General features: G+C 37.4%; 2 protein-coding genes across 2 annotated transcripts; one reads left to right on the top strand and one right to left on the bottom strand.

The window, feature by feature from the left end:
• Positions 1-322: 322 nt before the first annotated feature.
• LOC145483682 (potassium channel subfamily K member 6-like) lies at positions 323-6,606 on the top strand. Its single transcript, XM_081462223.1, has 2 exons — positions 323-1,131; positions 4,356-6,606. The coding sequence occupies exons 1-2, from the start codon at positions 822-824 to the stop codon at positions 5,012-5,014; spliced, it is 969 nt and encodes a 322-aa protein (XP_081318349.1). The 5' UTR covers positions 323-821; the 3' UTR covers positions 5,015-6,606.
• A 1,570-nt stretch (positions 6,607-8,176) lies between these two features.
• LOC145483660 (synaptotagmin-5-like) lies at positions 8,177-24,538 on the bottom strand. The gene is made up of 6 exons (XM_081462200.1): positions 23,645-24,538; positions 17,657-17,730; positions 15,192-16,141; positions 14,281-14,613; positions 12,838-12,949; positions 8,177-12,188 (listed from the first exon to the last, which is right to left on the bottom strand). Exons 2-6 carry the CDS (start codon positions 17,673-17,675, stop codon positions 11,878-11,880), a joined length of 1,725 nt encoding a protein of 574 aa, XP_081318326.1. The 5' UTR covers positions 17,676-17,730; positions 23,645-24,538; the 3' UTR covers positions 8,177-11,877.
• Positions 24,539-24,569: the final 31 nt, after the last annotated feature.

The raw sequence follows: 24,569 nt of genomic DNA, 5'->3' as shown, positions 1-24,569 counted from the left end.
GTGAAGCATCATGGAAAGTGTTCAACCCCTGTGTGTTCGTCGAAACTATTCTCGTCAAGACGTTTTCAGCTGCGGTCGAACCATTTTCTTCTTAAAACTGATAATGTATCGTGCGGCCTTGCTCATTAACAATCAGCACAATTACTACGTAATTCTATTTAAATTAAGCACAAGTACAAATTTATACAAAGCCTAGTTCAGCATAAAATATCTTGACAATAACATCTTGTCAGAGTTTTAATCGGGACTAATTTTAAAAGCTCTAGAATCCATCTTAGAAACACAAAGTGAGTCAAAATTTTCTAACATTCCTTATCAAATATTTGATAGAAAGCGATTGGTTTGCTTTTGATGTGTTCACACTCTTGATCTGTGATACTAATATTTGCATGGTTGCGCTAATCGTTTAGTTCCATGCTTGTCCAAACACCGAGTATCTGTCGGTAAAAGTTTTTTGCCGAGTTTCCAGCATGCAGCCTTTTGTTACACACTAGCTTCCAATATCAGCAAGCGTTGAACAAGTTAATATCTTGATTGTCAGTGCAGAGGTCGTTCGTTCGCTCGTTATAAACGATACCTCTGAGTCCATTGTTATGCTGATTTATTAATTGATTAACACATTTGGCATCGTTTAACGACTGAAATATCACCACAGCAATCAATTGAACGCAAGCAAGTGACAACGTTTTATAACTTTGTACTGTCACTGGTAACAACCTAAATTTAGACGTGATCGGATAAAGCCCAGCTTCAGATCGCCCGCATTGCGAGCAATCGACATTGAAGAAATCCAGTTACTTCTTGATCTACAAATTTCGTTCATGGAACGTGCAACTATCCGTCTGATAGCTCTAGTGATTGTATACGTCTTCTACCTATCCGTCGGTGCCGCCATTTTCTCGTCGATCGAGGGACCTTATGAACAGCGCATTCTGTCAGATCTGCGAAAGAAGCGAGACGATTTCCTTGTGAAGCATCCCTGTGTTACTGACAAGGAACTGAAAGCTTTTGTCAAGCATGTCGTGGCGGCTCAAGAAATGGGAATATATCCACTTCGTAATACAAGCGACAAGAGAAGCTGGGGATTCGGTAGTTCGTTTTTCTTCGCGGGTACTGTCGTAACCACAATAGGTAAGATAAAATGGTAAACTGCAGGTGACCGGCAGGTCTATTAGAACCCGTATTTACCAGTTAAGCACGGAATAATAATGCTTATTTCCTACCATATGTCTGCCTTTAAACTGTTAAAACTAATCATGTAAAAGTATTCATTCTCAACCTGTTGATCTCATGGATTTCCATCGACAAATTCTTACTATTTTTCTGTTAATTTAACGTTTTATTCCTGAACTATCAGGGATTGATAGCTTAGCAAATCAAAAATAAGGAAACAGTGGATTCTCGAAGTCTTCCTGCGCTGAAAATGTTTGCTCCTTGAGAAACCATTATGAATAATTAGCAGAAAGACTAACAATTAATTCCTTAGCTAAGAGCAGATAATTAGCACGCTTAGTGTTAGCATTTCTCTCAGTTGAACAGCTGTGCTGCGGTAGAACAAGTCTGAAAATCCTAAATCGCTTTTATCGAAAACGGAGATTGGTTTCCTTTCGAATTTACTAAGCGATTTCGGCACAAGTCTATTGGAACAATATTTACGTTTGGAGCCATGGTTTCGTTTTTTCTTGTGAAGCATCTTGCATCGCATTAAAATTTAGTTGACAACCAATCGCAATAAATTGATTCCCAAAAGGATAGATTTGGAACCGCTTTAAGATTAGTATCCATTTCATACGAGTGTATGATCATGAAAGCTCTGCTTGAAAGTGATTTTGTTTTATCTCACGAAGTTCTGTTGACATTTCGTGCCATGCCGCATCTGTTCACAAATGTAAACACTGCCTGGAGCGGTTGAACCTGAGTGGAAAATCTAAACATATGTGTCTCAGCTGTCCCACAACTCCATCATCTTTGAAAGTTTAAAATTATTCCAGCATCTCTTTAAAAACAAAATTTTTCTGTGGTCACCGTCACTGAGAGATTTTATTTTTTAAGTGAAATCAGTTTTGTAGTTCGGTACTTCTCCAGTTGACGCCCTTTATGTTATGCTGACACACACGATTCAAAAAAGCAGTATTTTTGTGCGAACATGATGATTGCGTACAGTCTATGCCGTTTTAGTGGAACTGTCTGATCTTGCTTTGACCTTTCAGCTGCAATGTTGGTTTGATTGCTTTTAGTTTCTATGATGAAGATATCATCAAGTGACTATCGATGTTTATTCAGTAATTGATTTTTTTCTAGCAATATCAACAAACTGTCAATCACGCAGTTGATGAATATTCTTCTCTTAAAGATACTGACATAGTGTTGATGTACAACTAAGTTCTCAGTATTTATATTTAAGTAACTTGCGGCAGTAAGTTTAGAGAAATGACATTTCAACCTAGATACTGAACGTGTCGATAATGAGATGTACAGCGTTGGAGTCTGTTTGTTTTTTGATTTAACCTCATGGCCAGCTTATCGGCAACTCCTCATTTTTCACCGAGTGTCAGTTTTTAGTATCATTATCTTATTTCTATCTTCTCACTACAACTGAGATCCGCAAGCTCTCGAGGCCCTGGCGTAGATTTTGTTTGCGGAATATATGAGTTCTTTAATTATCGACCTTTATCTGTTATGCCTTTCTGCATTTAAGACATGACGTGCCAATTGGTTAAGTTTCATAAGCGCAAGTTTAGTTAAGAGTATTTTTATTTCATGAGTCCGCTTAAAAACAAGGTATGTTGCTGTTTCAAGCTATGAGTAGACTTTTTAATATGTCCGCTTTCCTTATTTGGCAGTCTAAAAGAAGCATAAAGACGAACAGACAGACAGATATAACGTGGCTCAACTCGGAATGAAAAGACATGAAACTAGAGGAAAATTCATGTCGAAAAAAGAAAAAAAAGGCCTTTAACCGAGCATCAAGCCAACATTTTATCTTTTAAAGCGACTTTCATTCCCATTTACTTTGGTTTGGCATGGCTACGCTAGGTAGCCTGCGAACACAGACGTACAGTTCCGGTCGTCACCTGGTTCCGCAGAAACCATGCAAGTGATAGCCGAAAATACGTCGGTGTTCGCAGACTATACACTACGCGACAGGCTTAAAAGAACTCGCCTCACTTTGCCACTCAGGCATCCAATTAGAAGTAAAATTAGAACCAATAGTGACTCGCTTGCACACGTTTTGCCGTCTAGATGGGTTGTCTGTGTAACTTTTGATTGACCAGAGTGATTAACTTTCAAGACACTCAATTGAAAACTGCTCAGTGTATCCTGACTGTTCAATTAATGCATTCAGCCAGCATGAATCACAAGAGGTAACATAAGCTTGAAGTTAACGAGACCACATTGATGAAAATCTGCCTATTGCTTCTGATCCACAGGTTAAATTACTATGCAAAGGACTGACTATGCCGGAAATTTGAAAACGCAGATTTATTTCTATGATTTACAGGCCTACCGTCCACACAAATCCGGATCGAAAACGGAGCTTTTCGAAAACTCTCATCAAATTGGAGTAATTTGAAAACGCCGGCCTTACGTTTTAGGCGGTGTGGACGGAAAACGTTTTGAAAACGGAGGTTTTCAAATTAAACCGGTTACGTCTTGATAATCTTGTGATTAACCCTAACCCTAAAGGATGCACTCAAGCTTTCTGCCGCCGTTGATTGTTGCGTTTTCAAATTTCTCTGGCGTAGCGTGAACGGAAAACATTTGATGCGTTTTCGGAATGAAAACGCCATTTCAAATTTTCTGGCGTAATGTGGACGGAGCCTCGTTCAGAGTCAATTCTGCTCAGATCATGGTGGTGCGATAGAGACAAGAAAAAGCCGCCTGATTTAATTTAGCTTTTTTCTCCCACGTATAATGAAGGGAGCATTATCACGGGGATTTTGCTGTATTTTTGGTCAAAACTTGTACGGGGCCAAAGTTATTACATAAGCAGCTTTACTTACAAAAAATGCACCAGGAACAAAGGATGAAAATTTGAGTGAATTGTTGAAAGCTGAGCAAATCGAATAAGCTGTTTGTGACTTTTCAAAAACACAAATGTGGAATTTGAAGAAGTCCTCCCGACTAGCTTTTTCACGTCAATTTCAGAACAAAACTTCGTGCAAGCGTAACTCGTGCTAACACTCCAGCTTCAGTGAACAAGGGCTGAAATTTCAACAGCAGTGGACCATTTCCTTTGCATTTCAATTAATGTAGTAGTGATTAAGCTTAACAAACGTTTCACATCAGTTTAATAAACGTCCCCGTTTAGCATAGCTTATAATTACTGTTAACTATAAACAATGTTTTCACAGGCTACGGAAATATCGCTCCCCTGTCCGATGGTGGCAAAGTGTTTTGTATGGTGTTTGCAGTTTTTGGTATTCCCATGACGGCCATCATGTTAACAGCCATTGTGGAGAGACTCCTTCAGTTGACCGACTTACTTGAAACGTTTCTGTGTAGTACTTGCACTGTACGCGGCATCCCTCCTGCTTACCTCCGCTTTCTCCATCTATCGTTAATAATGTGCGGAGTTGTCGTGCTGGTAATGCTAATTCCCGCCGTTTTCTTCATGTTGCTTGAAGACTGGAGCTATTTTGAAGCGCTGTACTTTTGTTTTATATCGCTAACTACCATTGGACTTGGAGATTTTGTGCCTGGGGACGACCCAAAGTGGCGAAGTAGCGAATACCGTTCGCTATATAAAGTATGCTGTGTGTTTTTCTTTATCACTGGACTTACATTCTTGCTTCTGATTCTGGAACTTTGCGCTAAAGTCCCGGATGACCATCCCGGCATGCTTTTCTCGTGTCACAAGCCATTCATCCAAGAGGAAGAAACAGAGTTAACAACAAAACAGCGCCCGCGATACTCAGTGTCCAGGAGAGGGAGCAGCGCATCGTCAACACAGGAAAATGAAAGACCCTCCAGAAACTCTTATGAAAGAATAACCAACAGAGATAATAGATGATGAAGCTAATGAAAACAGATCAATGGGTATAACACTAATATAAGAATGTTTGTAAAGAAAATGAGTAAAACTGGGTTTAACACTTGCCAAATTCTAAGGTTGGAAATAAAAGCTCGTTAATATAACTGGCAAAATTTTTGCCTTTTTAAAATTATCCGCGTGATGCCAAAAGCAAAAGCTTGTCAAAGCAAATGAAAAAATTAAAACGAAATGAGTTTCTGGTAAGAGTGAAGGAGAAACAAGTCAAAATTATAGATATTTTTTCACATACCGTCAAGGAGGTAAAATTATTCTCCTTAGGGAAAATGAGGCTTGCATTTGTATTTCAAAATTGTAATGTTTTCTTGGGAACTTCGTTCCTTATCAAAGAAACATGAAACAAATACTATAATTTTGACCATAGATCTGACCGGGAGCTTATCACCTCAGAGGTGATAAGTTTCTGATCTGACAAAGGAGTTAGAATTTAAATTCCAAATACTTTACCAAAACAACTGTAATTGTAAATCAAGGGTGTAAATGTTAATCGAAACTAGAAAACATTTTCCTCGTGGAAGAGTGTTATATTAAAGTTACGTTTATCACGGCCAAGAAAGCATGAAGAGTAAGAGTGTTAATCCCCAATATAGACCTTATTCCCAAGGTAATCCATCTCAAGTTATTTTTACGTCACTTCCAGTTTCGGAAACCCCAGGGGGGCCTAGAAATGGCGCGGAGTTTTGTTCATGTGGTAGCCCGAGTGATTTTACACGTATGTTTATTCTCTATTTAGACATGGTACACAGTTCTTTGGCGAAAAATGTTAACACGCGTGTTGCGTGGATGTTTTCGTGGAGGATGAGAAATGCGTGTAAAACCGCTTGGGTTGTCCACGCGAGCAAAATCCGCGTCACAGGATTGGCTATTTATAGACCCTCCTGGGATTTTCGAAACAGGTCATTTCCGAGTTACCTTGTGCCTCTGCTTCAAAACGAGTCTTCTTGAAAAACCTTTCATATTGCAACGTGTTTGCTTTGCATCCAATTGAACCTCTTGGCAAAACACGTTTTCAAGCTCGTTTTGACACAGAGGCAAAAGGCAACTGGGAAATGGCCTATTAGATTGGAAATAAGGCTTTTATGGGAGATTACCTCTCTTACCTGGCATTGTCTCTTGGCACAGCGCAAATTGCAAATATGGTGGAAGACGTGCGTGTTTGGTGGCCATAATTTCGATAAAAGTGCACTTCGTATTGCTCGATCAGTAAACTTAACTTCCTAGCAGGATGTTACAGATCAACTTAGTAGAGACGTCAGATATTCAGAAACTACATTTCAAGCTTTATATTTTATACTATTTTTTAAGAAGATCAGGGGCAAGGAAGGGAGCTGTCTGGTTATAGCATCACTTTAAGCCCATGAGGATATTGTTGTACGATAAATTGTAATTTATGTTGTTTTCGGTGACATTTGTTGATTTACCATGGATGGGACGGGATTACTCACCATGGTTGGGAGGGAGGGAGGGGTAATCGAATTTATTTTTGTGGCTCATAAGATTTTCCCACAGTTTGTATGTCAAGTGCACTATCACGGGAACTCTGTTACATTTTTGCTCAATTCCAACGAAGCGAATTCCAACGAAGCGAAATATACTGGACAATCAGACGCTAGTCCAAGTGAGACAAGCCCCCAAAAATAGGGAGCTTGAGAAAACTACGACGACAGCAACGAGAATGTCACCAAACAAAAGGTTAAATGAGCAGAACAATAGCTGTGCACGTGCGTTAAAAATCTTTGTATTTTTCTTTGCCGTCTTCTGCAAAACAAGAACGTGAAATGATCAACTTCTGCGTAGTCTGACAAACGCGAACTACGACGGCTAATTTTTAGTACAAACGCTGTCATTGCATATTTAGCCTGAGCATGTTTTTAGAGCCATTAGCGTACTGAACAGATCTAGACAACTGCGAATTTCGCTGATAAAATATAAATTCACTTTTGACTAGGTGTCCTCCTTGGCATCGCTCAAGCTCCCTATTGACCAATGAACGGTGACCGTATCAATCAATTGTCAATCATAGTCAGTCACGAACATCATTGTTTCCCTATGACGCTACGTTCTCTCAGTTAGAACTAGAGAAAGTGTACGCGCTCAGTAAAATGAATTTGTATGTTAGAAAAACAGGGCAACAAAAGCTACAAAAACCACAGTTTATATATCTCCAAATAAATTTATTAAATCCACAATATAACTTCATTCCATCAGTTTTAATAACTAAATACGATATTAAATAGTGTCATACTAATAAATAGTTAATAGATCTTTCTTTCATAACAAGGATGACTCTCAAATTTATTTTCAAAATAAATAATTTGTTAATTTCTTCCATTCTGGGCCTGTTCTTAACTGACTCTTTCAACCTGGATACCAAGCAGATCCAAAGCATAGCAACTGATTGGAAAGTATTTTTCCTGAGTAGATTTAAAAAGTCAATTGAGTACAGCCCTTAATATTATTTCGTAACCAATTTACACATATATCTTCATCTAGTTTCTTATCTTAATTTTTCATTTTCCTCCTTCACCCATCCGCTCCACTGTCATCTACAGTACAATAACCCTCAATGTCTCAACATGGTATCCCATTTAAAAGATCTCAAAATTTAAACAAAAGATAGACTTTTCAGTCACTGCATGAAAAAATAGAAACCAAAAAAATATTTGCCGCAAGAAAATCTTTCTCTTTTTTCAGCCCAGCCCAGGCTGTCTGCGAGTCGTGTCTAAAAAGATCGTGATAATTTTACATGTGACCATCAACTGTGATGAAACTTCATCTCCTCCCTTGTTAAAGGACCTGTGCCATGGATTAGAGACTTGAAAAACTTAGTTATTTTCTCGTGTGTTTTTTTTCTTGTCATACATCTTAATCTCTGTCAGTTAACTATCCTTATCGCTACTTTGGTGTTTTTCTATCTTACTGCTACCCTGAAGATTCCTTCACTTTCAATTTTCATGATATTTTTCATATCAAAGAAAATGACTGAAAGTATCATGACACAAATCATTTAACATCAAAATGTTTCCTGAAAAAATCAACTGAGACTGAGAGGAATGCCTAGCAATCACAACCAAAGCTATATAGTCACGAAAAAAAAAACAGTAACAAAATAATAAATAAAATGTATGGAAAGACTCTAATGAAATAATCTGGATAAAAAAGCCAAAAATAATACTTCTTTATGACAAAAAAATGGAAGCCAGCATAACTTTGGGCAGCAGTTACTTGGGTGATCATGCCATGCTTGAAGAGGAACATTACATTTGTATGTGACGTCCAAAATACGTGAAGAAGATGACAGTGCCTGTGTATTTTGTGTCCTCTTCAAACATTGACTTTCAGATTACATATCCAGGACATTTTATCTTCTCTTTTCTAAATCTTTTTTTCCTATTAGAAAAAATAAGTTGCATATTCTGGAAATATTCGATTCAATCAGCAAATGGATTTAAATGCTTGGAAGAAAGCTGTTGATGCAAAATTAGATCTCATGTTCAGCAAGCATTTAAGTATGAAAATTTAATATTGAGTATCATGAATTTGTTTGTTGGGAAAAGATCATTTTGCTTTTAAGGCCATTTACCTTCTGAAAAACCAAAAACAAACTGTTTTATCTAAAAAAGAACAACTTGAAAACAACTGAGTCAGCAAGCCCAAATTGAAGTAATATTTTAAATAGCAGAGGTGCTTTTAGGGATAGAACTGATACCACAAACTAATGACCAAGTTCTTTCACATAAATCATGCAATTTTTAGTAATAAGGACTTATCTGTGCAAATAGCACATCAACAAGGCCATGTACCAGGCAAGTGATGACACTATGCTGTGTTGAAACATGTAGCCTTTCTCCTCTTTTTAACTCCATTACAACTATACACATGTATAAAATTATAAATCTTACTGTTGCATTAAGTTGGCTGTGGCTGTGCAAGTAGATTCATCATAGTGTGCAATTTTATCTCTTGCCACGGCTTGGCTTAATTTTAGCTTTCAGAAACTTGCATGGATTCACTTAAATAAACTCTTTCAATATAATGGAAAGGAAATTCAGAACAAAGAAAATTTGTCGTTCAAAAACAGAAAAAACACTACAGTGTGCAAGGAAGTAGTACCTCAAATTTCATTCAGATGGTCATATACATGTATTCTATAATAATTTGGGTACTATGTATGTAGGTTCTCTAATTATGATGTTTTGTCCTCATAATATGTATTATGCATACAAGGCAAAGAAGTCAGATAAATTTAACAAATAAAGAAGCCTAAGCAGTGTATTACACTGTGATAAAACACGATGGGCATTTGAGAACACGAGAGAAATATAGAAAACACAGGTCGCAGGCAAGTGTTTTCTACATTTCTCGAGTGTTCTCAAATATCCAGAGTGTTTTATCACAGTGTAGTACACGGCTTAGGCTTCTTCATTTGCTTTATGATATAGATTTTACACACGCAAAACAATAAAACACGCTTTTTCTATGTTTTATACTCTGATAAAACATGGGTTTTTGACCAATCAGAGTGCACACAGGGTCCTATCTATATCATAAATGTATATAATCTCTTAGAAGTGCAATTTGAGTCGCAAACTAAACTATTGATCATGAGTTTGAATTGCCATCACATCAACAGATCGTTTTCACAAGATGTCATCAAGTTCTTAAATCCAAAACTAAAGAGCCACCAGAGTTTCTATCCTCATCAGGCATAAGAGGTGTGAATGTATATCTGCTGACAACTTTTCAGCTTGAAGGCATCCTTCTTTTGGAAACCAGTGCATTTTGAATTTCGGTGTGTGACATAGAGCTATGATCGCATATCTTGAAAAAGATATACTTATCTAGTGATTTTTAGCCATTTGTGAAGTAAAAGTAGCTGGAAAAGTGTTTATGCAAATGTATGTGTAGTATAGATACTCAGTGGCCTGGATAACCAAAGAAATTAAGTTCCAGATGGTTACACTATACTTGGGCCACCAACTATAGTGTGGTGTACATGTACACCATATATAGTTGGGCCACCAACTATATATGGTGTACATGTACACCAATATATGCGGTTCCCTACTGGGCTCTGTAAATTTGTGTAAAACATTTTGGCAAATATGTGAAGTCTGGGACAATGCACAAACCAAAAACTTTGAGACGTTTCTTCATTTATCTTCTGTAAGATTGCATTTTCTTGACGTCACCCACCAAATGGTTTTTGATTTATTTTTCATTGCATGACGGTGAAAACGATCTATATACAGACATTGCATAGTGGGAACTGGGGCTTAAGGTGATTCCTCAGAAACAAAACTTGCTGAACAAGTTTTTTGAAGCTTTCCCTGAATATTCCCTACCAAGCACTGTTTATACAAAAAAAGATAGGTCATCATGCTCACAAAAGAGATATCATGGGCCAATCTCATCCTATTTATGCCTAATCACATGCGTTATTTAATCGGTTCACGTTACATTTTGTGGTAGTTGAAAGCAAAGTTTGTTCAAGAAGTACTCGGGAAGAAACTTGATACATAGAAAGTCTCCAGCATACGCAACATATGGCAAAATTACATATTAATTTTACACGACATCGACTCATAACACTCCTTGCATCATTTTGAAGGTCATAATTTGCATCCTTGAATAATGGTTTTGTGCATCTTTCAGCTACAGCTGTATATCTTTTTTTTCATTCTAATATTTCTAATTTGAGAGAACAATTTGTACACCAACATTATGCAATTAAAACAGGTCAACATGCTCGTTTAAGAGCTTAGCTTGATGGAAATCTCTTGATGTTGTGTATGAGCTTGTGCATGTGCTAGTGACATGAAAAACCTGTGCAGTAGGTCTGAGCAATGCAATTCTGAGGAATCACCTTAAAACAAATAGTCAATTTTAGAGTAGAGAATCAGGATCTGTTGTGGCTTAATGTCTTAGTAAACCACACTTCAAAGACAAGTATATGATTTAATTTAAACAGCCGCGTCTGAGAAAATATGATTCATTCATATAACTCACAGTTGAGCGTATCTAGACTAATTGAATGGGGTTTCCAAAATAATATGGCACATAGTACAAATAATGTACATGCTTGAATGGTGCATGTAAAAAATAAATGAATATTAGAAGAAAGCTAATTAAGGACAGAGAAAATAATCAACGTGATTTTCAGGTCTATTGATAATTATTATTAGTTGATAATAACTATTTATTTGTAAATGTATAATGGACAAACATTTCATTGTTTTTCCATTATGTGCCATATTACCACATGACATTCACTATTTATTAAACTGCAAAGGTTTCTTACTTTGGCAAGGGGCAAAGAACTAAGTTAACTGTTGAAGTTTATTTAAACGAAGATCATGAGTCTTAATGTTTTAGAATAATCCAGTGGCTGTTCCATTACTGTGCCTTTCAATGACAAATGAACTCTGCTCAATCAATGGCTTTGTCCTTTTCTTTCAAGGTTTGTTGACTGCTGTTGTAATTATGTTAAGACTTCAGAGTTTGTGTTGTGTGTTTGAAACGCACAGTCAACAGAGAGTATCAACAAAACTGATTCACTGATGTTGTTTAATACTTCTTGACAATAAGTGGAAAAAAGATGCATGTTCCAAGGGCTTTATGCCATTTACTAGTGGGTGACGATATAGCCAACCAGAATGCAGTTCAATAGGAGTCAGCCAGTGGATCATGCTGTTAGAGAGAAACAGTGTTTTGGAAAGCTTTCTTTCAGCACCCCCGCATAACTTCTAATTAACATATGTTTTTGAAACAGTAACCAGGCTTAAAGCCGATTGAAAGCCATGAAATATGATGGCTCCAGCTTACTATTCATGTATCATGTGCCACTGATCAATAGGGCAATGTGGATTACATATCACCTGACTCCAGTGATCAAATTCTGGTCCATCACCTGCTGCTGTACTTAGTACTACTTGGCCAATCCGTTCATGGCATCCACTTGAATCCTGAACCAGTACAGTGAACATCAGAGTCATGTGGTCAAGTGCCAGCTTTCCTCCCAAATCAAATGTAAAAGTCTGAGCAAACTTGGGATTGACTGTTTTCTTTTTCACACGGGTTTTCTTCTTTGCAACACGGCGGTTTGCTGAAAATAGTTCTACCTTGACATATGGATCTGGAATTGGAACAACAGCAACACTGAGTCTATAAAAACTGGGTGACGTTTGTTTACACTGAACTCTCAGTCTGTTTACACTGAATTCTCTTTCAATGGACAAATTCTCTAATTGAAATCAGATCCAGGAACTGGTCTCCCGTCATTGTAATGTAAGAAGGGCAAACTATGATGGTGTTAACTTTTTTTAGCCTGAACTGGCACACTATCAAGAAATATCTACGCAAAGCAGTACTTCTCCAAACTCTCCAATTTTAGAGGGGGAAGTCCACATGACTAGATTATGTTTAGCAAAGCAGATCAGGACTTGGACCTGAAAGTCTCTGAAACAATGTCTGAAATCTTTGGATGTGTTGTTTTCAGGGGTAGATCTAGGGGGAGGGTGCAGGGGGTGCGCACCCCACCTGAGATGAAGCCTTCTTCTTGGTATTCACTTTTAAAATTTGTTTACCTCACCAGTTAGTTGCACCATTCCTTCTATAGTGGTGCACCCCCTCCTAAGAAAAATCCTGGATCTGCCCCAGGTTTTGGGTCGCTAATATCACCTTAAAAGGTCCTTCCATATTCTTACATGTAAAACTCAGGCTTTTGACCTAGAAATAGTTGTGCGATACAGAAGTGATGAAAATAGAAACTAGTTGTGAGATACCTCCTATATTTAGGCTGCTAATTTTTGGTAGGTTCCTTGCTTCTAACACAGTTACAGACAGTTTACTGGAAAGAGGTTGATGACAAACAGAGATATGCAGCTCTCCTAGGATCTGAAATAAAAATCAGTCAATCCCTTAGCTTATTTATATCTTCCAGGTGGCTCTCAATCAACCACACACATACATGTACATACATAGACAGACAGACACCAATAGTAAACAGAGTAATACAAGAGATCTTTCAAATGATCTAACTAGTTTTTCTTGATTGTAAGCCCACCACAATGTTGAGCACTGGGTTATACAAAAGAACTATGACTAAGACAAGATTCTCCTTAGATGTTGGCTTTACTATGCAGTTTAGAATCAAATTCATTTCAAAATAAAAATTCACTTAGAATTGTTCAGCACAAATTTTTGCACTGACTGTGCCACCTTTGTATTAATATTGTGAAATCAATATTATTATAAACTTAAATGTGCATGACTGCTAAATTTATTACTTGATATAATTGTTGACTTGATCACTTTTGACATCCTCAAGTTTACACACAGTGAGTGATGAAAGAAAACAAGCTGGTCACATGCTGACATTTATTGTATCAGGTATACGTATCTAATAGTCCTGAAGTTGTTACATTTTGTTTGGTCAGGTTAGCACAAGAGTACTAACCACAAACTGAGTAACTTCACCCGGTAAAGTTGCAGTTCTTTTCTGATTATCTGAGAAGTTTAAAACCGAAAAGAGACAACATTTTTCAAGACTAACCTAGGTAAATGACATTAATGATACAAAAATTACCCACTGACCATGTCTGAATTTTTTCAAATGGCCATTTCATACTACACAGTTCTATTAAGCACTCTTTTCCCAAGGGATTGCAGTCAAATAGGCAAAAACTTCATTTGAAATCAAAACTAACATGCCTTTTCGTTTTGAGGAAAATAGCCCTTTTAGCGATTTGTTCAAGCATGTGAAAAAGCAGACTTTAGAGTTTTTGGGTCCGAGATAGCTATACATGTACCATTCAGGTTTTTTGATTTTTTTCTTGCCTCTGCTCATTTCTGTTTTCTCTCTCTTTCTTCTGTAGTTTTGTTGCCTTTGCTCCCATTAAAAAAGTTTCCATCAAGGAAAGTGGTCCTTTTTAATTGAAAGTGGCTGTGGTAGGAACAGTCAAGTTTTTCTTTGATTTGAGAAACGATATTTGTATCTCAGTCCCAGTCCATCCTATCATGTTTGTTCAATAATTATAAACAAGTATAATTTTTAAGAATTTTGCTCAGGTAATCAGCTGGGTATCAAAAACTTCTTCTGGTGTGAAATGTGATGACATAACAAGTGGTACATGGACCATGCTCCCCCCCAGGCCAGTTTTGGTTGATTCAGGTACCAATGGGTTTATTGCCATTTTGATATTCACGTAAACTCTCCCTTGGCTTACATTCTGAAATTGATGTGGTCTGAGTTCTCTCCAAACATTAACTTCTCCTCCAGTCAAGTCCATTCCACCTAACGTCATCATCACCTCTCCTATTACAACATTGCGTGACACTGGCTGGTGATGTATGATTAGAAAGTGTAATGCTAGTTGTCTAATCTCTGACAAAGTGAGTCCACTAATGATAAACAGCTCATTCCACACTGGATGAAGGTTCTTCTCTACAACTGTTGTCCTGTGGTTGTGTCTCCGTGTTGGGAGTGCATAAACTCTTATGTATGGTGAAGACGTATTGTTACGAAGGTCCTTTGGTGGCAGCTCCCGTGCTTGTAGGATCTAGGCAAAGAAAAGAAAGGACCAGAACACCTCATTCCTCAATTTTAGACTCTCTTCTTAGGAGAACCACATTAAAATCATTTCATTTGATTGCTTGCCATGATCAAAAAAAAAAAAAAAAACTAACAAATAATAAGAATTTCTTGCAAAATTGTGGGGAACATGGGTGGATACTTCAATAACAAAGCTCATGGCCAAGCGAATTCAATGAGGTGATAGTCTACAAGATTATTGTTTTCTTATTCATCACTTTGACAACAAATCTATGTTACCCCAGCAAGAATCAACAATTGAGTCACAACATTATGCCATTTTGCAGTTCTCACCAATTGTCCAAAGTTGAAACTCCATTTCCCTTAATATGATTGAAATGATCATACCCAAACAGAGGAATGCAAGCAAAAAACAAGAGAAAAGAGAAAAGTTGACTGGTTTAAGAAATGGGAACAAATGTGAACAGGTTTGGGTTGGTCAAAAACTCTAATGAAAACATTTTCAAGGTTAAACAAAAATCACCCCATTATTTTCTTCAAAGCACATGTCACAACTCAGAAAAAGTTTGTTTTCTCAGTGGTTACCTTTATAAACAAATCACATGTGGTCTGTTTATACTGCAAGGACACATTCAGTCTGCCTAAACCACTCTGAGAACTCCTTCGTCTTGTATCCTTACGTGGGTGAATGACTTGGGAAGGAATGTTTACAGGAATTTTAGAAAGAGTTGCTTGACTACGTTTACTTTGCTCATCACCTTCAGCACCGATGCTTGGTTTTCTTCTTTCTCCCAAGTTTCTGTCGGTGCTTCCCTTTCTCTCCTTACCTGACCTTGATGGCACAGACACATTATCTAAACTACGCGAAGGTTTTGGTGACCTCCTGATGGGCAGGACTTGTGAATCTGAATGACTTTGCCCATTTGGATCTACATCACCTCCATGCAATTTTGCACTCATATCATCCTTGGATTCTACTCTGGTAATTGTTATGAGTGGTTTAACAGGAATGGGCCTGACAAATTCAAATGACTTGCTGCTACTCTTTGGAAAATTTCTTGGAGACTTGGAGACATCTGAACTCTTTCTCTGTTCATAGATACTTTCAGAGCTGTCTCCACTTGAAGTACTTAGTTGAAGAAGGGAAGATCGCCTAATTGTTGGCACATTAAGAGCCTCAAAACTGCCCAAACTGTGCCTCTTTTCTGGCATCCCAGCATCATCAGGGGCTGTCCGATAAGAGCCAGAATCCTCACTGAAAAATGATTTTTCTTCTATAGGTGAAGTCTGCGCTGAGGTGGCACTACTACTATTACGAGTTCCATGATGAGAATGCTGTACAAATTTCTGTACAATTCTTGGTACAAAAGGTGGGATATATGGGTCACGGGAGGAGTGAACATCCTTGATCCTCCAAAGACGAGGTTCCTGTAGACGATCATCTTGCTGCTTTCGACGACAGCAGCAATAGACCATGTATATTGATACGAGAACAACTACTGGAATTCCTGTTGCTAAGCCAGCCACCAAGGCTACTGAAAAAAGAAAGATAAAACAACAACAATTACAAGTCATCCAAAAGAACATCATTGAATAGCTTTTTAAATAAGATATTTTACAGGTACCCTACATTCATGGAAAAGGGCTGCTGACTGGTACTTAATTGAAGTTGACAGCACATGTTGGGAATTGTATTCAGCAAGTTGTAGGCTCAAACTCCATAGTACTTATATGAACTATTTAATCAACCAACCACGAAATCTGGAACATACAATAAACAGCGAATCACAATGGCTAAAAAGGGTGAAGAAGCTAGACTCAAAACTCAAAAAACAGCAGCAAGGCTAGCCTAAAATCTCAAACACGGCAAGAAAATACAACAAAGATGAAAAATCTGGAAAATTATGACAGTGAAGTTCAAATGTATGTGCGAGCACGTTCCGGGCCATGATTGGCTAATTAAAATCACCTGAAATCACGTGTGTGGACAAAAACTCGTACTAAGGTGAGAGGGGTGAGTTCAGAGTTCGTAAAGTTTAAAATGGTGGCTCAAAACAGTTTCTAGCACTTAGATTGTGATGGGTTGTTTATAACTATTCTTTATCACTTGATGCTACAATCATGATATCAAAAAACTGCCCAATCAATGGTGAACACTTTGTTTTCATTTCATGACACAATAGGTTACCATAGCAACAGTATGACCTTCTAAAAACACCCTTAATTACAGCTGATGATTGCACAGTTTTTTGGTACCATGATTGTTGCATGAAGTGATAAAGAGTGGTTATAACGACCCATCCAAATCTAAATGCTGGAAACTGTTTTGAGCCACCTTAAACACACCTTATGAGAATTAACCAATATTGCAGAACTATTAAAATCACATTTTAATCTTAATCTGAGGAAAAGGTATCTTTAAATAAGCACCACTCTATGTTTCTGAAAAGTGGGAGCTTGTTGATCATGGAGAGGCACTTACTTCAGAGTGATGTTTATCACTATTGTTGCTGTCATGAAGGACACTTATTTCATGGCAGCAATTAATCAAAGGCAGCACTATTTGGGGTACATACAGGTATGTTAGCTGAACAAACAGGACAAAGGTAAGGTAAAGACATGTAACTCACTTCCTCTCCACTTCTGTGAGAAGAGCATATAGGCTACAAATACATGTTAAGTCCACCTGACCACAAACTAAATGACTGCTGGAGTTACTGGAGCTGGTGCTTTACTTTGATTTCTATGGCCACAGAGCATCTTTACTGATTTCTTACTTCTCCTGGATGAGATCTTTTTTTGTCCATTCTTCAAATTCTTTCATTGAGTTTGGGGTGCTAGTTCATCACGTCACACCCTCTCCCTCCAACCTACCACCAAGTTGTCTCAAACATTTGCCTGTACCCATCAAACTACTGACAGTAAGTGTCAGTGCTCAACAACAAAACGCATTTGACTCTATCCTATCCTCATAATATTGAATCACACTTATTTGCCATAAGCACCAATCCTCCTTAAGTAAAAGAATTGCAAAATATTGATATGCTTACCTGAGTTATTCATTATCATTGGTCAAAGGCAACATCAGCAGTTTAGTTCAGTTTGCCAACTGACTATTGAACACCTTTAACACAAAGAACAGAAAATTGTACTACAATATCACACCAGACCAGTTAAAAATACATACACGTAAACTAAGCCAAGTAATTCTACATGCACTTATTTATTTTATTTTCCAGCTTAATTTAAATGATTTTGCCTAGCATTTAATTAAGTTTTAAACACATTAAAGCCAAGGTCACACTTGTGGTCAAGTTTGGCACAGTTGGTAAACTGTGGATTTCATCATTTTGTCACTTGCTGTGACCACAAGTGCAACCACCCTTTTTGGTGGTAAACAACTTGAATGTCCAACAATATCAAAACAACACGACAGCAGTTACTCCAGCTATGATTGATGCACCTTACACTTGCAATCTTTTTTTAACTAATTAAAAGTGGAAACTGTAGTCCTCATTGTTTGGACTGGAACATTAATTTTGACAACAAAGAGAACTTCAAAGGGGCTCAACCCTTAGGCAGGGCAAACCACATTCCAATGAGCCTGATAAATATGCCTTCCTGATTACCTATTGTCCCCATCTCTAGCACTTAATCAAGTTTGCATATTTGTAGCATGCCCCAATACCATTTTGTTTTGTAACTGTGATGATTTTTTTTTTTATCACCTCACACATCACGAAACTGAAACCAGGAAACTCTTCCAACCTAATGCGTCAGACTTGGGGGTTTGAAGAGAAAAAATTGATTTGTTTATTTAGTAGGATGTGAAAAGAGTAAACTTGCAAATTAGGATCTTTCATGTATAATATTTAAAATTTGTTGTTATCCACGAGCCAGAATAAAATTATTGATTGCAAAACAAGGAAATGAATACACAAGCACAATACTAAGGCACTGAAGTTGAAAGGAATGAAGCCTCATTCCTTACATAGATGTTCTCTTTTCTTAACTGAGGAATTCCCCATTTTTCAATATTCAATTTACTTAACAAAATAATGTAAACTAAGTGTTGTTATCTTTTGAAAATTAAATATCCTGCTCAGTTTGGCTACAATGTTTTCAAATTGATCAGCTCATGTTTCACACTTTATCTTTCTTCTAAATAATGATAATCCTACAGTATCTTTAATAATATTACAGTTTGACCCCAAGATTTCGCCCTCCCTCACTTCACGTCTTGTAGCTGTCAATGTATTGGGCTTTACTTTTATTCACTGACTTCATGTAATATGTAACTAGGGTATCTAAAAGATAGTAATGCTGCGGCACATTCTGTTGATAGTGACATATTTAACGCCGTGATTCATTTACCTGCGCGTTCCAAGACTTACATTAACTGTTATTTCTCAAAGTAGTGTCAAATCGTGGTGTCATTTAAAATCTGTCGTTGTATGCATCAACTTCATGCATGATGACGCATCGATGGCGAGGTGTGACAAAGGATCGAGACAAAAAAGCACATTGTGATCTGAAGTATGTTTGGACATAAAACGATACACATCAACCTCTCCTTTACCAGATTGCGAAAATCGAAAGATGTGGAAATTGTAGGAGCAGAAATCTAACTTATAAATTCTGTACTGGCACGCATTAAATATCTCTAGAACTCGACAGAAGAACACACAGACTGTGTCGAGAATGTGTCCACCGCGATGTGTGAAAATGCTCAAGCTTTAGTTTAAATTCATGTTTCGATGAAAAGGAATACATTGCAGCATTTATGAAATCAGCGTGTTCCACGGTTTTCGTTTGTTTTAATTATTCTACAGGCTTTAGTAACGACGATTTCTCTTCATTTAAGAATTCGGCGATGGAGGCGAGACTGCTAAGAAATGACATACTAAGATTAAGATGTCACAATTAATCGTCCAGGTTTACAAACTTTCACATACTGCATAGCAAGAGTTGTGAAAGTCAAGCACGATCTCCTTCACATTGCTTTACAGGTAAATCAGAGCAAACTTTCTCAGTGGAATCCACGCGAAAAAGGACGATGGCTCAACGAGTATGACATCCTCGTGTTGTTTGTGGCGCAATGCACTCCAGTAAAAGTGGCGCAGTGCAGTCTGGTTAACTGCAATGCATTCTGGTAAAAAGTGATGAATTCGAGAATTCGTACCCCCTTCTATATATTCTTCTTAAATCCTGATTATGTTGCTGCTCGCTCGCTACGCTCGCTCCGCAGCAATTATAATAGTAGCATTCTACTAGCAGACTAATGCAAATCGTACGCTATCAGCCATTAGTGTACAGTGGCTGGAACTCATCCACGAAATAGCGTTTCTTCATTGTCCAAAATTTTTGAAAAACATTTCGATAAAAATGGATAAAAATTCCTGAAAAGACTACAGGGAGGGCATACACAGTTTTCTAATCTTACTATAAACACTTGCATTTGGTGAAAATACCGACGAGTGAACGTCCACCACAGAATTAAAATTACAAATGAAAATTCAGCCTGTAGTCTTTCCACTAGAGCACACCATTAAAATTTCGAATGACAAGTCAGCCTGCAGTGTTTACACCAGAGTGCGCCATTGCAGGAATCCCGCGCTGCAATCAGAGATGGCTCCCAGAAAAATGAGAAAAGGGCCAATTTGGCCCTTTCCTTTGACAAGACTTTGAGATTAACACTAGCATAGTATTTTAAAAGCCATCCCAGGGTTCGAAATATGCAACTAACATTTCATCCTTCTGGTTTAGTTGCCATAATGGCGACTACATTTCTCTGTCTCAGTGATCAACAATGGCTATTTTGTCATACATTACGTCCTTCTAGAAAATCATATTGAAAGATCTTTGCTTCTAAAACATTCAAAATAAGAAAAAAAGTCAATCCGTCCTTTTACTTTGCTGCAATATGGATTCTCAGAAAACTTCCAAACCACTGACTGTGTATGAAATCGCCCTATAATGCATTGCAAACCCTTGATCATTGACTACATCATGTATGCCTAAGGATTGTTCTCTTGTGATGCACAGATCTAGTATCTGATTCAAAAGAAACTTTTTTGAGTAGAAACACTTCAAAAAGCACTTATTAAATTTTGTCATGGATCCTAATAAACTGCTTTTATTTCCCTTGGTACCCTGATGTACTTTTTCCTTCTGTAGCTTTCAATTTATTAATTTATTGGCCCCTTTCCTAAAAAATTGCCCCCTAAAAAAGGTCTTCAGGGGCCACTTTGGCCCTCAAGTAAAATTTTCTGGCTGAAACACCGAGCCTGCACAATTTTTCTAAAGCGTGAGGTATAATTTACTACATGTATATAGCGAAAGAAATTGTATTACCAAACAATACAACTGTACGATACAGTACAATACGATACAACACAACACAACACAACACAACACAACACAACACAACACAACACAACACAACACAACACAACACAACACAACACAACACAACACAACACAACACAACACAACACAACACAACACAACACAACACAACACAACACAACACAACACAACACAACACAATACAATATTACATAATAAAATAATTATTACAATAATATATATGATGTACAGACCCTGGAGGAAAGACTCCCATAAGTAGTCAGAATGCCTTTAAAATTATATGAGTGCTAAGAATGTAGGTTTCTCTGAAACTTACAGAGTAAATTTCAGACGCTTATCCCTTTGGACTGCGAATTTGCCCACTTTTAGTCAATAATTGTAGGTTGTTACATTTTCCCTTTTCAGTTCTTACTTTCTTACTTCTATGCTCTTAACTGTGGAACTGCAAAAAAAATCATTCTTACTTGTAAATTTGAACCTGGTCCATTGGTATGACACAGTTTTGGTGAATGCAGTTAATCAGCTGCAAGCCCAAGTTTTCAGCAAGACACTGCTGACAAAACTTTTGCTCACAGTCTACACAACTCAAGCTTGTTGTTGTGGGATTGCAATCCCAAAGCTAAAACTTTATTTTAAATCCAAAATGAAGAATAATTTTTCCTTTCAAAAGCAAAATGCATGTGGTCATGTTCTTTCAATGGACAGACTATAGGACAACAATAATAGATTCACAGTTCACTTGGGAGAATATACCATGTGAACAGAAAAAATTATTTGTGGAGTATCCTGTTTCACACTATATTCAGAACAAACTACTATTTTAAAAAATGCAAATCACAGACAGACAGTAACATGTCATTACCTGATCTTCAAAAACTTTAGTTTCATGTTTTCCAAGCTACACATATAGCTGGCTAACAAACTAGGGTTTATTAATCTACTACAAGCTGTTTGGCTAGATTGTGTAAGTTGGCATTTGTGATTATGGCTTAGAACAAAAATTTAAAAAAAAATTGAGACACCTTGTGGAAAAGTCTCTGTAAATTAAACACAAAATGAGAAATGGAGCACACTGATTATTATCAGTTTGATTTGGCTACACGTAAGTAATAAACCATCTGAAATGAATTAAAGAATTATTCTTCTGAATAGAGATTTAAGTCATTTCTTCACCAACAGCACACCTCCCTGTGATTCATTAAATGAACGCAAAATAAATGAAACATTCATTTGCACATTGGTTACCTTGGGCAGACATCTACTGACAAACGTAACGATCATTGCAGCTTCTAAATCAAACATAATATTATGAGATCGAACATAAAGAAACCCAGAAGACTTCCAGGATTGACTGAGTCAACATGTCACTTTCAACAAGCATTAAAATGGGTTTTCTTTCGAAATTACACTTAAGCGTTGCATTTGTGAAAAGAATAAGTAATTGCCATCAACGAATAAAGTCTTTTTAGTAATTCTTTTCGACACTGATTCAAATCTGCCAAAGATGATAATATGCAGCTGGAAAAAAGAAGAATTTGACTTGTGGTCTAAGAATAACACCTGCTCGAGACGGTGACAACATTTCCAAAGCAAAGAAATCGTTCTATTATTTCTAACTGATAGTAGAAAAACTAAAAGCTTATTAAACATGGTTAGTATGGTTGCTGCATATAAATAATCCGCAATGAACGCCCGCGCTTCTTCAAACTGTACACGACCGACGCGAGGTCAAAAACATGATTTGATCGACGCCGAGATCTTGATCTGGAGTTTCTTATCAATAGATTACATGAAAAACTCATTTCAAGAAGAAAGACGCGCAGTATACGGCATTCTGAAGAATCGCCTTAAGTGAAAAGCACATGCACAATAATATTAAGGCAAAAACACGTCCACATATGTGATACAGTACAAGGTGGAATAAATAATTCATTGTTGACATTTGTCTATGCCTGATGGGTCGTAAAACTAATCCAAAAGTGTGTTAGCGAGTGCAAGAGTATTTTTAAAGACTCTTGCTGTTTTTGTACATTATATACATGTATAAAATTTCTATACGTTATAAGAACACTACATTTCACCTAAAAGTATAAGCTTCAATAAAGCCAAAAATGAAAATGACAATCCTGAAAAACTCTATAAAGGAAACTTCAAACGCTCGACCCTTGTCATATTCACTACTGTTTGCCAATATTTTTCACTTTTTGAACTTCATTTCTTAAAGAAATATCCACTGGCCCCCAACAGTCCAAGATTCAAAAGAAAAACTAAACGAACTTGTAGTGACAAAGACTTTTACTTTCACGCCTTCAACGAGAAAGTGACGAGCCCATTTGATGCACAATCTTAATTCGATTTTTTTTGAACACTTCACGACAACATGGGGCCGAGTGAGTAAAATTAAAAATTTATGTCACATTTTCGAACTTATCCTTTCATTCAAAAATTTCAAGATATTTTTGCCATCAATGAATAGTATCTGCCAAGCTTGTAATAGGCCAAAAACACTCGCTCACAAATGTAAGCCTAGAATCATTGACTAACATAAGCTAAACTCACTCTATTAAACCCACATTCTGAATGATTTGAGTTAAAAACTTACTCGATTTCTCCGTGACAGAGGAAAGTTTAATTTTTTTACGTACAAAACCCAAACAATGTCAACGTACCTCCTACGGAAAGTGGTCCGTTCTGATCGGCGAAGAACGACATCAGGACGGCGGCCATTTTCATCTTCTTCGTACACGGAACGACTCTTGTGTCCCATTATAACCATGAAACAGTGGCACAAAAATACACAAAATTCATACGGCCAACGGACATGTTCATATAGCAACAAGAAGATGTATGAATAGCTGTGAATACTCAAGACTGGGATCACGAGAATCTGATTTTCAGGCGGTAGCTTTACTACAGGCGGTTGAGAAAATTAGTGGCGCGTTGTTGCCAGATCTGCCGAGTGAAGGTTTCCACCTGATTCAAGCGTTCTTCATTATTCAGTTCAAACACCCCGTATCCGCTTTTAGTTCCGGAATAAATATGCTGTACGAATACATAATGAGCTAGGAGAACCAATGAGATGATAGCGCATAATGTCAAATCCTCACAGATCTATTTAAAATTTAAAAGCATCAGCTCCGGTGATTGTGGGAAGAAATAACGTAAAACAAGGGAAACCATTTGACGATTCGCCAACATATCTTGCCCATTCACATGCAAATGAGCTCGTATCTGTGTCCAGCGATAAAACCTGGTGCAGAACAGTTCTTGAAAACTTTTCTTCCACGGAGACGGTGATTTTCGTCTGTTTAACATCTGCTGACCTAATAACCGGGTGACACAAACAACTTCCATCCTGAAAGCGTTGCTGACCTTTCGAAGAGGTTTTCAACCGCCTACACGTGTTGTCGCACAAAACTCCTCTAAAAGGCCACATGTTTACGTCAGTTCTACGAGCCTGTTTTCTTCCCATTCTCCAGACAATCTTGGTGAACAAACAATTAAGACGTCAGGGAAACGATACACTTTTCTTCTGATGTTTCACTACGGAACCTGGAAGCCACTGAGCAAGGCCTGATCTGAGCTTACGTTGTT

This window comes from Orbicella franksi, chromosome 4, assembly GCF_964199315.1.
Source record: "Orbicella franksi chromosome 4, jaOrbFran1.1, whole genome shotgun sequence".
Taxonomy (NCBI): Eukaryota; Metazoa; Cnidaria; class Anthozoa; order Scleractinia; family Merulinidae; genus Orbicella; species Orbicella franksi.
Note: the sequence above shows the minus strand (reverse complement) of the source record. Positions and strands in the feature narration are given on the sequence as shown.